At 38.8% G+C, this 15445-nt stretch overlaps 2 protein-coding genes across 2 annotated transcripts in view; one reads left to right on the forward strand and one right to left on the reverse strand.

Annotated features, from left to right (window-relative positions):
* Positions 1–8535, reverse strand: part of PIG-T (phosphatidylinositol glycan anchor biosynthesis class T) — a 132902-nt gene extending 124367 nt beyond the window's left edge. The window contains exon 1 of the mRNA XM_090382883.1: positions 8328–8535. Coding sequence (XP_090239009.1) covers positions 8328–8535 — 208 coding nt within the window. The remainder of the gene's footprint in view (positions 1–8327) is intronic.
* A 574-nt stretch (positions 8536–9109) lies between these two features.
* LOC150078915 (uncharacterized) overlaps positions 9110–15445 on the forward strand; it is a 508023-nt gene continuing 501687 nt past the window's right edge. The window contains exon 1 of the mRNA XM_090382884.1: positions 9110–9208. The gene's annotated coding sequence lies outside the window, so the exon portion shown is untranslated. The remainder of the gene's footprint in view (positions 9209–15445) is intronic.

Below are 15445 nucleotides of genomic sequence, written 5' to 3' on the forward strand. Positions count from 1 at the left end.
GGACGACATGCCACTGATCATTCATCAACAAGAACACTTCATGCACGATGGCGCTCCCGCACATTTCAGCCACTAGCCCGCAATTACCTAAATCGAAGGTTTCCTGGTCGGTGGCTAGGTAGAGGTAGACCAACTGCATGGCCTCCGTGCTCACATGATTTAAACCCACTAGATTTCTTCTTGTGGAGCCATTTAGTCATTGGTGTATTCGACTGCGGTAGCTGATGTGGAAACTCTCCGCAATCGAATTGTGGCAGGTTGTGAGACAATACAAAACATTCCAGGAATTTGGCATCGTCTTCGCGAGTCCATGAGACGTCGATGTGAGGCCTGTATTCAGGCAGAAGGTGGCCATTTTGAACAATTACTATAAGGTGATGTGAACAGTTAAATGTCATAGAAAGACCTTTAAAACTTGGAAACCAAGTATTTCTGGAACTATGTTGATATAAAATATTTTCATTGTCTACATATGAAGGACTCATTCCTGAAGTTATGCCTTGTATTTTTGAGACACCCTGTATAAGCTTGCTTTCTTGCATCGTGTGCCTTTGCTAATGCTAAATAATTCCGGAGAAATTAATGGAGGCACTGATTAAAGGAGCACTGCAGGATCATCTAGACAAGACTTTAGTTATAGTTCAGACACAGCATGGGTTTATTAAGGGGAAGTCTTGTCTGACAAATTTGATTGGATATTACGATGTGGTCAGAAAGGAACTGGATGCAAAAAATAATTTTGATATCATATATAGCAGACTGGATTTACTGGGATCAGATTAACTGTGAAGCGGATTAACATTTTCGATGCCACATAAATGCAAGAGAACTCGTTCAAATATACCGTAATTTTTGGAATACTGAATTTTTTCAACATTCCAAAAATTCAAAAATAATAACCGAAAATTAATCTTTTGGTATACATTGCTAAAAGCAAACACTTACGTTTGTACTCACCTGTAAATAAGAACATATCTTAATATTTTATAAAAAGTTTATTCGTGTACCTAACCTAACATCAACACAAGCAATAAACAAACAAAACTGTGTGCCAAATTTAAAAACAACCACCAAGCATTACTCCAAAGCAATCAACTGGTGTGCCAATACTGAGTAGTTGTTACTTTCATGTGCCTTTATGCTTACAGCACTTGTTGGTTGACTACAATGCATATATGCTCGTATATGCATTGTGGCACATCACTCATTTTGCCATTTTAGGCATAGAGCAACGGGCACGTCAAAGGAGACTACAAAGGAGGTAAACAAACCCTCAGTTATAATTATGAGTATCTTTGGTTTCAGGGTACCTTTCGATCCCTATGGACTGGAGATGAGCAAATGTCCCCAGTTCACATAATGGGCGCATAAGGAAGACATGAGTATTGGATTATTGTTTTCTGCAGCAGCATGTTCAAGAGGCAAGCAGAAAGGGGAATACTCTTCATCTAGTTATCAGCAGTGATTATTCATGTATAAAGAATTTGCAGATAAAGGAACCATTGGTGGCAGTGATTACAGTGTACTAATGTGGGAATTACTTAGAGATATAACTGCCATCAGAGGTACAGGTGACTACAGTAGTCTCAGACAATTTTTAAATTCTGTACAATGAGACCAACTAATGATGTTTAAAGTTCAGCCATTATCAACCCACTACAGGATGGAAGCCTCCTCAACAATTCATGCTGATGGAAATTGTCCATAATCTGTCACGCTGGTCCACTGCGGGTTGGCAGATCGACCGTATTCAGCAGTCCGGGGCTTGAACCCCGGTCTACTCAAAGAGCGTATGCTACTGCACCCTGCTCCTGACCACTCGGCTATGGAGGTCATTTACCAACAGTTAATTCAAAGTGGGAAGCATTCAAGGAACTAATTGTGGAATCTAGGCTTTTCATACCGATCAAGAAATACTGTTCAAAGTTTAGGCCTAAATAGATGTCAGCTGGACTAATGAGACTCGCAGCAGAGAAAAAAAATACATGGAATGCATATAAATTATCAGGCAACACAGAAGCCTATGGCAGATGTAAGCTAGTCTGTAACCAAGTCACAAAGTAGATTAGGCAAGCAAAGTCAGATTATGAGAAATCTTTGCCAAATGATGCTAAGAAAAACAGCAAGGACTTCTTTACTTATATAAACTCTAGAAGGAAGGGGGATGAATCAGATTGGTCCACTTGATATCGATGGTTCGACTGTTGATGATCTTACTCAGATAGCTGATAATCTGAATGAGTATTTTGCATCCACATTCACAAAATTATTAAAGGAGGAAATTGCCTGAAGTTTATCAAACTGTAAAAGGGTGCTTAATGGTTTTGCAATAACTGAGAGCAAAACAGAGGAGAATTTGAAGTTAGACATAAGAAAGACACCTGGGGCTGATGGGATCTATCCAATTATATTAAAGGAGGCGGCAGAGAAAGTAAGCAAACCCTTAGCCATAGACTCAGGGGAAGTCCCTACAGACTGGAGATGTGCAAATGTATCCCTAATTCACAAAGGGAGATCTAAGGGTGACACGAGTAATTACAGACCAGTTAATTTAACTTCTGTTCCAGGGAAAATAATGGAGTCACCAGTTAAAGATGCATTACAGACTCATCTAGACAAGACTGCAGCAATAATTCAGACACAGCATGGGTTTGTTAAGGGAAAGTCTTGTCTGACAAATTTGATTGGATACTATGATGTGGTTACAAAGGAACTTGATGCAAAAAATAATTTTGATATTATATACTTGGATTTCAGGAAAGCTTTTAATACTGTTGCGCACAGAAGATTACTATGAATCAACAGGGCTTACCTTTGTTTTTGATATAGGAAGCTTCTTTTCGAACTCTCCTTGTCCAACTCGCTACTAATTCATGGGGAAGGTGATATCAATTTTGCAAGACATTGTCATAAAGTTAGATTTTGGAGGTCTAAACTGGCTAATAATTAAGGATCGATTTTTTTCTTTTTGGTGCTGTGGCGAGAATTTTGAGTTAAATTTAGGGGTCTAATAATTGGATATTGGGTGGGGGGTGGGGGTTATTCTCTACACTGGATATGGGATGGGAGTTATTCTCTACATTGGATATGGGGTGGGAGTTATTCTCTACATTGGATATGGGGCGGGAGTTATTCTCTACATTGGATATGGGGCGGGAGTTATTCTCTACATTGGATATGGGGCGGGAGTTATTCTCTACATTGGATATGGGGTGGGGGGTGGGGGTTATTCTCTAGAGAATAACCCCCACCCCCACCCCATATCCAATTATTAGACCCCTAAATTTAACTCAAAATTCCCGCCACAGCACCAAAAAGAAAAAATCGATCCTTAATTATTAGCCAGTTTAGACCTCCAAAATCTAACTTTATGACAATGTCTTGCAAAATTGATATCACCTTCCCCATGAATTAGTAGCGAGTTGGACAAGGAGAGTTGGAAAAGAAGCTTCCTATATCAAAAACAAAGGTAAGTCCTGTTGATTCATAATAATATAATAGAATATAGGAAATATCGAGCACTTAATAGCTCTCTAGTATCAAATCTATAGAAGATTACTGTACAAATTGGAGCAGTATGGTATTAAGGGTAAGTTGCTACAATGGATAAAAGGGTGATTGAGTGGGAGAATGCAGAGAGTGGTAATCAATGGTTGTTGTTATTTGGTTTTTAGGAGCATTAGCAACTAAGGCCATATTGCTCCGGGATATGCGGTGGTCGTTCCTTGACCTTTCCGCATCCTCCGTATTTGGTGATGACGAGCTCAAACCCCGGTCTAATCAAGAAGCATGTGCTACGCACTGCTGCTCCTTCCCACCTGGCTACAGAGGCACCATGGTAATCAATGGACGCTGCTCTTTGTGGACTAATGTTATTAGTGGAGTCCCCCAAGGGTTTGGTGTTGGGCACACTGTTTTGTATATTTATCAATGATATTGATGAATGTGTACAAGGCTTAATGTTGCAGTTTACAGATGATACAAAGGTGGCAGGGTTGTTAATGACAGTAATGGGAGTGTGCTACTGCAACAGGATCTAGAAAATTTTGGCAGATAGACTGAGAAGTGGCAACTGAAGTTTAACATTGACAAATGCAAAGTACTGCATATAGGTTGAAGTAATCCCAGAGAAACATACCAACTGTGTAGGATTACACTTAGGGTGGTAGAAAATGAAAAAGATCTGGGAATAATTGAACAGTCAGATATGAAGGTTTCTAAGCAATGCACACAGGCTGCCAGAGCAGGTCATGGGGTATTGTCAATGATATACAGCAATTTTGCTAGTAGGGAATAGGAGGTGGTTATCCCTTTGTATTATGCAATCGTCAGGCCACACCTTGAGTACTGCATACAGATCTGGAGGCCTCATATTAGGAAGGATGTTGAGTTGCTTGAGCATGTACATAGAAGGGCAACAAGATTGGTGAGGGGAACAAAGGGGTCCTCTTACCAAGAAAGGCTTAAGTTCTGCAAATTGCAGCGGCTGGAGACTAGGCATCTGCAAGGTGATCTGACCGAGGTGTATAGAGCCTTGAATGGGTTGGCACGCTGAATTCTGATGGGATTCTTCCGCTTGCTCAGATTACAAGCCTGAGGGGTCATAAATTCGAATTGAGGAAAGACAGTTGTAGAACAGATGTGCAGAAATTTGCCTTTAACCAGTGGGTGGTTAATTGCTAGAACAGACTTCCATCTGTCGTAGTTGAAATTTATAGGTTAAATAAATTCAAGGAAGAACTTTCAGAGAGAATGGATGTGTGAAATTGTTTCTTTCTTTTTTTTTTTTTCTTTTGGCTGATGCTACATAAGCTCATACATTTGCTTTCTTGCATCACATGCCTTGACTACTACTGCTACAGACCTGTTTGCTTAACTTCACTTTTAGGAAAATAAGAGAATCACTAGTTAAAGAAGCAGTGCAGAACCATCTAGACAAGAATGCAGTTATATTTCAGTCAGCATGGATTTTTTAAAGGACAATCTCGTTTGACCAATTTGATAGGATACTATGATGCAATAACAAAGAAACTGGGTGCAAAAATTAATTTTGATATTATATACTTGGATTACAAGAAAACTTTTGATATTGCTGCACGCAAAAGACTGCTGTATAAATTGGAACATTGTGGTATTAAGGCCAAGTTACTGATATGGATAAAGGGTATGGTTAAGCAGGACAAGAGAAAGGGTGGTTATCAATGGGCACTGTTCTTCATGGATTAATGTTATTATTGGAATCATTCAGGGCACTGTATTTGGCCCATTGTTATTTTTTGTATTTATTAAATTTGAAATAATACCGATAAATATATACATAGGGCTTAAGGACTAAGTCTGCAGTTGATATAAAGTTGGCAGGGCAGCTAATGACAATAATCAAGGTATGCTACTGCAATGAGATCTAGAAAAATTAGAGAGATGAGCTTAGAAATGGCAATTGAACTTTAATATGAGTTGCAGTAATCCCACATTAATGTACCAACTGTGCCATACTGCACTCAGGGTAGTGGAATATGAAAAAGACCTGGGAGTAATTGTGTAGTCAGATATGAAATTTTCTAAACAGTGCAGACAGGCTGCCAGGATAGCTCACTGGGTTTTCTTAATGATATACTGGAATTTAGATAGCAGAAATAAGGAGGTAATTATCCCATTGTACAAGGCAATGGTTAGGCTGCATCTTAAATACTGCATACAGGTCTGGAGGCCTCATTTTAAGAATAACGTAGAGCTGCTGGAACAGATGCAGAGAAGGGCAAAGAGATTGGTTAGGGGAATACTCTTATCAAAGGCTCAGTGACTGTGGGGATTCAGCTCTGCAAATTACAGTGACTGGAGACTAGGCAGGGCCCTGAATGGATTGAGCAAGCTCAATGGCGATGGCATTCTTTCTCTTGCTCAGATTAAACACAAGAATGGACATAAATTCAAATTGAGGAAGGATGGTTGGAGAATAAATTTCAGAAGTTTGGCTTCAGCCAGCACATAGTTGATTGTTGGGCCAAACTCCAAACTTCCATTTTTTGTTGTTGTGCAAGTAGAGAATTTTAATTATTTAAGGAATAATTCAAAGATGAATTGCATCTTTGAATTTTTAAAATATAGTTAAAGATGCATTGCAAGACCATCTAGACAAGACTGCAGCAATAATTCAGACATAGCATGGATTTGTTAAGGGAAAGTCTTGTCTGACAAATCTGATTGGATATTATGATGTGGTTACAAAGGAATTGGATGCAAAAAATAATTTTGATATCATATACTTGGATTTCAGGAAAGCTTTTGACACTGTTGTGCATGGAAGACTACTGTACAAATTGGAGCAGAATGGTATTAAGAACAAGTTGCTACAATGGATAAAAGGGTAGTTGAGTTAGAGAAGACAGAGGGTGGTAATCAATGGACGCTGCTCTTCATGGGCTAATGTTATCAGTGGAGTCCCACAGGGTTCAATGTTGAGCCCACTGTTGTTTTGTATATTTATCAATGATATTGATGAAGGTATATCACGCTTAGTGGTGACGATGCAGATGATACAAAGGTTAGCAGAGTGCTACTGCAATAGGATCTAGAAAATTTGGGCAGTTGGGCAACTTAACATTGACAAATGAAAAGTACTGCATACAGGTAGAAGTAATCCCAGAGGAACGTACCAACTGTGTGGTAGTACACTTAGGGTGGTAGAAAATGAAAAAGATCTGGGAGTAATTGTGCAGTCAGATATGAAGTTTTCTCAGCAATGCAGACAGGCTGCAAAAGCAGGTTATGGAGTTTTGTCAATGATATACAGGAATTTTGCTAACAGGGAAAAGGAGGTGATTATCCCTTTATATAAGGCAATGATCAGGCCACACCTTGAATACTGCATATAGGTCTGGAGGCCTCATTTTAGAAAGGATGTAGATTTGCTTGTGCAAATCTATATTCTTCATTCCCCTCACCAATTGGTGAGGGGGAATGAAGGGATCCTCTTACCAAGAGAGGCTTAAGTTCTGCAAACTGCAGCGGTCAGAGACTAGGCACCTGCGAGGTGATCTAATTGAGGTGTATAAGGCCTTGAATGGGTTGAGCATGCTGAATTCTGATTGGATTCTTCCACTTGCTAAGATTACAAACCTAAGGGGGCATCAATTCAAATTGAGGAAAGACAGTTGTAGAACAGATGTGTTTGTTACAGCAATTAGCCAGCCAGCGGGTGGTTAATTGCTGGAACAAACTTCCATCTGTCACTGTGGAAGTTGATTGCTTAAATAAATTCAAGGAGGAACTGGACAAACTTTCAGAGGGAATGGTTGTGTGAATTTTTTTTTTTTAGCTAATGCTACATAAGCTCATATGCTTGCTTTCTTGCATCACATACGACTATTACTACTATTAATAACTAGACATACTAATTGAATGGAATGTACAGGTGATGCGAGTTTTTTTTGTCTGATGCTCTATAAGCTTGCTTTCTTACATCATTTGCCTAATATAATACTTTATTGATTTTTATCCATGGGGAGGATGCAGGGTATTCTCTGTGGTTATAGCTCAGAGCACTAATACCTTTTTCTTGCAGTATTATTAAAATCTAACACACATAGGTTTAGTTTTTTTTTTTTAATACATAATTCTCTATATTTTCTTATATCAATGTCTGATGTAACGTTTAATCATTGGTTCAATGGCATTAATTAGTTCTGTTAAATTTACTTTACGTAATATTATACTACATTTACATCCCGTTACTTCATAATTGGTTCTTCCAATTTTTATAATTATATATATATATAATTGTTATTAAATTGTTTTTAAGTGTAAACCGTGGTATCATTACCTTAATCCCCGGGGGCTCACATCTGGTGAGTATGGGCTTGGCACACCCAGGGTCCTGAGCTGGATATCATCATTCTTCTCTTTCTTGGTGATGCCCCCCCCCCCCTCCCTCTCTCTCTCTCTCTCTCTCTCTCTCTCTCTCACACACACACACACACACACACACAGGGGGTAACTCGGGAATTTTTTTTTGGCTGGTGCAGCATAAGCCTCAGGCTTCCTTGTACCATATGGCTAATAATAATAATAATAATAATCCCGGTTCTACATGCTGTAATTAGTAAATTGTATACATATTTGCCGGCTATCAGTAACATGCTGTAACTGATTGCCGGCAAATAATCACCAAAACGTGAATTATATTTTAACGATTATCTTAAAGATGTCATAAAAAGCTACAAAATAATACGACACATTTCATTAAATCATTTTCTAACAATTACAAATTGAAGTCAATTTTTTTCACAGTGCAACAAATGAATTGACATTATCCAAAATCATCTTACATGGACCGGCACCGTCAACACCACTTCTTAAAAGCAGAAAGTTGAAATATGCATACACATGTCCGCTTGGTAATGGCTTTATCAACAATTCTTCCGAAAACGTTTCTTCGTGGACATAATTATTAATATCATAGGGGGTAACAGTTAAGATACAAGTTTTGCAAAAAAATACAACTATAAATACACCTAAGTAAACAGAGGCAGCCATCTTAAAATACTATACCGCATTTCACGATATATTACGAGAAAATTGTCATTAGCGTTTGATATTGTTTATACTAATGATGAATGGATGTTAAATATTTAAATTTTTCTTTATTATGTTATGTATAAAAAATGTTGTGAATATGTACAGCCAGGCATATTTTTAACATTAATCGTTAAAATAACAGTGAAGCACATGGACAATGGCTGATGTGCAGTTGTGACTCTGTTCGAAATGCAGTTTCGAGGTTGGGATAAATATATTTGTGTACTTTACTATTGTTTTCATCTCTTCAGATGAGTACCACAAGTTTTTGTGAACACTATGCACTATTATTAGAAAAATGTTTAAGATATATATGGGCTGAATTCAATAGTCATCGCAATGATCAGAACACTGACAGTCGTTTCGTTACGATTGTCACCAAGGCGGGACGCTCCTGTAGTCGTTCAATTTGATTCTAAGTATGATTTTACTACTTTGATTTAAAAAAAAGAAATTTTGCAGAATAAGAGGTTACAGAATTCTCGCCGAAATTCTTGCTCTTATTCTCGTAGAATATTACACTTTAAAACTGCAAATTGTGAGTAGGTTATGACCATTCTTGATCAGAAATGGGTGATTATCCAAATAAATTTGATTTTTCGTTATGAATCTTGAGGGCATCGACTTCATTGTAAGTAAGACAAGATTTTTGCTGTTTTCTATTGTGTTTGTATTTGCATACGAAATATATGTAATTCCTAGATTATTTCCAGTTTGTATACAGTAGTTAATTTTGCTGCTATTTAGATAATAAAATAATTGTTATATTATAATGCAGCATGTTGGATATATAGCTCTTTTATTTATTGTAGATACATTGTAATGCCAGAATTTGTGATGTTGGTTCATGGTAATGGCCTAATGATATTAAGTCTGGAGTAGAGGAAAAAAAAAAAAAAAACTTTTTACACAGCACAGCATGGGACTCTTCAAAATGAACAACCTTCATTTGCTAAGTTCAAGAGGTGATCATCTAAAACTCATCTATAGCTTGTTTTAACATCATTCTTTTCACTTTAAGATTCAAAATTTTCTTTCCCAAATTTTCATCCATGAAAGAGGAGCCATGCAGAGAGAGTTCTTCATTACCAAATTCACCTTCGTTGTTCAAAATCTGCCAACAGTTTCCACCACCTTGCATGCAGGTAACTTTAGTATATCATGCCACTTCCTTAATCGCAAGGAGTCATCAATGAAATATCACCTTGGACAGAAAATAATGACTTCTATGTATCAGTTCAAAAGGCTGTTGGCATTCACTTCTTCTGAAAATGGAATCATCACCTGAACCAGGATAAAATTAGAAAACCATGTGATTTCATTTTGCCCACTGCTCATTTTCTGGCTTAATCTTAGACAGAGAGAGACATTTAGACTGAGGGTCTTCCATCCATAATTTTATTAAACCCTACATCATAGTGCTTTATGTATTGTTCTTAGTGCCTTCTGCATGCCCCAATCCAAAGTGTGTACACTGAAGCTCATGAACCTTTGCTTTCCCTCCGATGACAGATTTTACTCTTAAACTATGCTATCAAAATTCCATCCATCCAAGTTGGAAATATTTATTTGCTCAAAAATGGGAAACCATATATTCAGCACATTCATAAACAAACAAGCAAGCTGGTATTTGACTTGCTTTGTGCTTCAGAATTCACATGTTGACCTTTCTAAACTTTCTCATTTTTGCCACACCAGCTTCCTCCACTGTTCCATGTGCAAATACAGCATTCCTGGCATGAGAAAAAATCTTTTTTTTTTCCTCCAACAAAGCTGTAAACAACTCCACAAAGCTCTTTCATGCAGTATTGTTCTCATATATACTGTTGGCTCCAAAGAATCAGTTGATACAGCTGCTGATCTTCTATTTACTGCTGAACTCAGAGATCATAATAGCTTGTGAAGCATTTGAGTTCACAGACTTTCATCCTGTTATTTTCAATGAATATCAGTACATTTCTTGCTCTGCAGGAAAAGAACGTTTCTCAACCATGCACTTGAATCAGTCTGGTCAAGATTTAGCATATTTAATGCTAAATATACTAAAGTATATGAAGCAATGACAAGAAATCAGGCAAAACCAAGATGGTAAACTGCTCTAGCTCTCAACCTTGGTCTTTAGCTTTGGAGGTCCACCATAGAAAGGAAGAAGTCAAGCTTGCAATATTGCACATTGGCTATACATAGGACAACCAGATATTCAGATATAAAAACTGGGCAAAACAAATTTTGTAGCTGAAAAAATCTTGACGAAACATGCTCTGAAGGAGAAATATTTGGACACTACCAGAACCTGTCTATAAAAGCAAGAATGATATAATAAAGTACTGCATATGGGTAGCAATAACCCAAAAGAAATGTACCAACTGTGTGGTACTACACTCAGGGAAGTGGAAAGTGAAAAAGACCTGGGGTAATTGTGCAGTCAAATATGAAGTTTGCTGAGCAGTGCAGACAGGCTGCCAGGGCAGGTCATGGAGTCTTGTCAATGATATATAGGAATTTTGCTAGCAGGGACAGGGAGGTGATTACCCCATTGTACAAGGAAATTGTCAGGCCACACCTAGAGATTCTAGAGGGCGCTGACTCTCTTTAAAAATTACAGCTGTCAGTTGCAGGCTCCGAAAAAAACGATAAGTGTTTGCCTTTTTATTTACATAATTGTTATTTTATATTGTACTTAATACATAGTCTTATAGTTATAGTTATGCTGGTTATTTTTATTTTAATTTAGATAAACAGTTTTTGTAGATATACGTAATACTTAATCGTTATTTCTTTCGAATCTTGCAGCCATTGTTAGCATTAGCATTAGTAGAGGCATATGATGCAAGAAAACAAGCTTATTCAGAATCAGCCAAAAAAAAAAAAAAAAACACCACTCCCATTTCACCCCTCTGTTCGCTCGAAATACCTGTCCAGTTGAGCCTTAAATTTGTTTAGGCTATCAACTTCAACAACAAGTGATGGAAGTCGGTTCCACCAACCAACCAACCACCTGCTGGCCAAAGGCAAATTTCTGCACATCTATCCGACATCCATCCTTCCTCAATTTGCATTTATGCCCTCTGAGCTCATTATTCTGAGCAAGATGAAGAATCCCATTGGCATTGCTCAAACTATTCAAAGCCTTATACACCTCTATCAGATCACCTCGCCGGTGCCTGGTCTCCAGACTCTGTAATTTGCAAAACTTAAGCCTTTCTTTGTAAGAGCAACCCTTTGTTCCATTCACTAATCTTGTTGCCCTTATCTGTACCCATTCCAGCAGCTCTACATCCTTCTTGAAATGAGGCCTCCAGACCTGTATACAGTACTAAAGATGTGGCCTAACTCAAGATGTGGTTTAACATTGACAAATGCTAAACCTTAACATTGACAAATGCTAAATGCTAAACACGTTGCCTTATACAAGGGAATAATCACCTCCTTATCCCTTCTAGAAATATTCCTGTATATCATTGACAAGACACCATGAGCTACTCTTGCAGCTCGTCTACACTGCTCAGAGAACTTCATATCTGCCTGCACAATTACCCCCAGGTCCTTTTCATTCTCCACCACTGTCAGTGTAGTACTGCAGAGTTGATACGTTGCTCTGGGGTTACTGTTTCCCATATGTAGTACTTTACATTTGTCAATGTTAAACTTCATTTGCCACCTCTCAGCCCATCTGTTCAACCTTTCCAGATCCTGTTGCAGCAGCATAGCATCAGTGGTGTCCTTAACGACCCTGCCAACCTTTGTATCATCTGCAAACTTGGACATTAAACTTGATATCCCATCATCAATATCATTCATAAACACCGAAAACAACAACAGACCTAACACTGAACCCTGAGGAACTCCACTAATAACATTAGTCAATGTTGAGCAGTGTCCATTGATTACCACTCTCTGTCTTCTGCCAATCAACCATCCCCTTATCCATAGCAGCAATTTGCCTCCAATGCCACACTGCTCCAATTTGTGCAGCAGTCTTCCATGTGCAACAGTATCAAAAGCCTTTCTAAGATCCAAATATATAATATCAAAGTTATTCCCTGCATCCAGTTCTTTTGTATTGTTAGATACTATTACATCATAGTATCTAATCAAATTGGTCAGGCAAGACCTGCCCTTAACAAAACCATGCTGCGTCTGAGCTATAACTGAATTCTTGTCTAGATGATCCTGCAGTGCTTCTTTAACCAGTGCCTCCATTAATTTACCTGGAAGAAAAGTTAAACTAGCAGGTCTATAATTACTTGTGTCAGCCTTTGATCCTCCTTTGTGAATTGGGGTTACATTTGCACATCTCCAGTCTATGGGTACCTCCCCTGAGTCCAAAGAAGCTCTCATAATTATGGCTAGGGGTTTGCTTACTTCCTTTGCTGCCTCCTTTAATATAACTGGATAGATCCGATCCACCCCAGGTGCCTTTTTTATGTTTATCCTCAACAATCTCTCCTCCACTTTCCTCTCAGTTATTACAAAATCATCCAGCTCACTGCCAATGTTTACTTTACCTACATCATTCTCCTTCCTGAATAACTCCTCATGCGTGAATGTAGATGCAAAATACTCGTTTAGATTGTTAGCCACCTGAGCAGGATCCTCAACTGTTGAACCATCAATATCCAGTGGACCAATCTGATTCATCCCTTTCCTTCTCGAGGTCAAGTATGTAAAGAACTCTTTTCTGTTTTTCTTTGCATCCTTTGCCAAGGATTTTTCGTAGTCTGCCTTTGCCTGCCTAATCTCCTTTGTGACTTGGTTACAGACCAACTTATATCTGTCATAGGCTTCCATGTCACCCATTAATTTGTATGTATCCCATGCATTCTTCTTCTCAGCCACATGTCTCATTAGTTCATCTGACAACCATTTAGGCCTAAACCTTGAACAATATTTCTTAGTTGGTATGTAAAGCCTGGTAGCCTCCAAGATTAGTTCCTTGAATGCTTCATATTTTGAGTTTGCTATTGGTAACATCATCAGTTGGTCCCACTGTATAGAATTTAAATACTGTCTCAGACCATCATAGTCGCCTTTACGAAAACAAAAACCCTTCCCTTTACCTCTGATGGTAGTTACCTCCTTGAGTAAATCCCACTTCAACACCCTGTGATCACTGCCACCTAGTGGTTCATTTATCTGCAGATTCTTAATACATGAAGAATCACTACTGATAATCAGATCAAGAGTATTGCTCCCTCTTGTTGCCTCACGAACATGCTGATGTAGAAAACAGTCATCCAATAAATCCACAAAAGGCTTGCTAGTGTGTGAGTGACCAACCCACAAATTCCATTCAATATCTGGGAAATTAAAATCCCCCATTATAAGACTCTCTGATTTACTCGCCCACTCTATTTCCCTGTACAATATCTTATTATACTCATCAGAGTCGTTAGACCTATAGCACACTCCTACTCTCAATTTTGATTTCCCTATGCTTATGTCACACCAAACTGACTCGACACTGCCCTCTCCATCGATGTCAACTGGCTTCACTTCCTTGGACTTTATGTGTTTCTTAACTAATAGCATAACCCCTCCTCCCCTCCTGTCCTGTCTATCCTTTCTATACACATTGTATTCCCCAAATTCCAGTTCCGCATTCCTTATATCTGTGTGACACCACGTCTCTGATATCCCAACAAAACTGCCTTTGATGTTTTGAGCAATACCTCAAATTCATCAAATTTATTTACCAAACTCCTAGCATTGGTGTACACGCAGGTATACATGCACCTGTTTCTATTCTTGGCTACCCTAACACAACCCATGTGTTTACTTGTACCGCAGTGACACCCAGCAGTCTCTGAAATATCCTGCATCTTGTTTTTCAGGCTTCTGCTCATTTCAATAGAAGCAGTGCAAGAATCACTTCCACCTCTGCCAGTGACTACTGTTAATCTATTAGTCCTTGTATCCCCCCCAACTAGCAGTTTTCCGACCCACCTAACTCTGCCTCGACAGCATCAGCAAAAATTCTTGCACCCTTTCTATTTAAGTGTATCCCATCCCTGTAGAAGCAATCTCTCCTGTTAACAAGTACAGTCCAGGCTGAAAAAAATTCTACCCCTTGAGCCTTGCACAATCCCTCCAGGGCCGAATTGATCGACAAGGCTCTCATCATATACTCCCTCCTATCGTGTCTGGGCAGAATTGCAGACACTTTCAAATTCAACCCTAAGTTTCAACTCTTGTTTTTGTATATAGTGGTAGGGAATTCAAATTTTTAATTGAGGTAGTTAGGTAGCACTAACGTATAATTTATAGAGTATTACGCTTCACTGTTTCTATTAGATAGCGTAGTATTGACATTTAATTTATTGATTTTATTAATTTAAAGTATCATGCCCCAAACTAGAGCAGCAAAGCAACGGGCTCAAATGGCACGAGTGCTGTGACTCGGGGGAGAACTGAGGGGAGCAATTCTCCAACGCATTACAGCCTAAAAAAATGTGCAACTTGTGAAATGTTTGCCGAACTCTCTGGAACGGAACATGACATTGTCTTGGGGGATGTCTTTGTGTGTGCGCGATGTAAGGAGTGTAAGGAAATCAGGCGACAACTCAGCATTGTTATGGGCCTATATGAGAGTTTGAAGGACAGGGTGTATGCCCTCGAAAGATCTAAATTGAGGGGCCCATCAGGCTCTCAGCTGCCCACATCAACGCCAGAGCTTGCACTTGGTCATCACGCAACACAGCGGCAACCCCCAAGGCAGAATGCGCTGGTCCCTCAGGAACTAGTAGTTGTTGGAGACTTTATTGCCAGGGAAACGGGAAACATGCTTTGTAAAAAGGATAGGTGGAACAGGACCAGGGTATGTCTGCCAGGGGGCAAAGGTTGATGACATTGTAGAGCGGATATCATC

Source organism: Mastigoproctus giganteus, chromosome 10 (assembly GCF_048544385.1).
Source record: "Mastigoproctus giganteus isolate SK-2022 chromosome 10, ASM4854438v1, whole genome shotgun sequence".
Taxonomy (NCBI): domain Eukaryota; kingdom Metazoa; phylum Arthropoda; class Arachnida; order Uropygi; family Thelyphonidae; genus Mastigoproctus; species Mastigoproctus giganteus.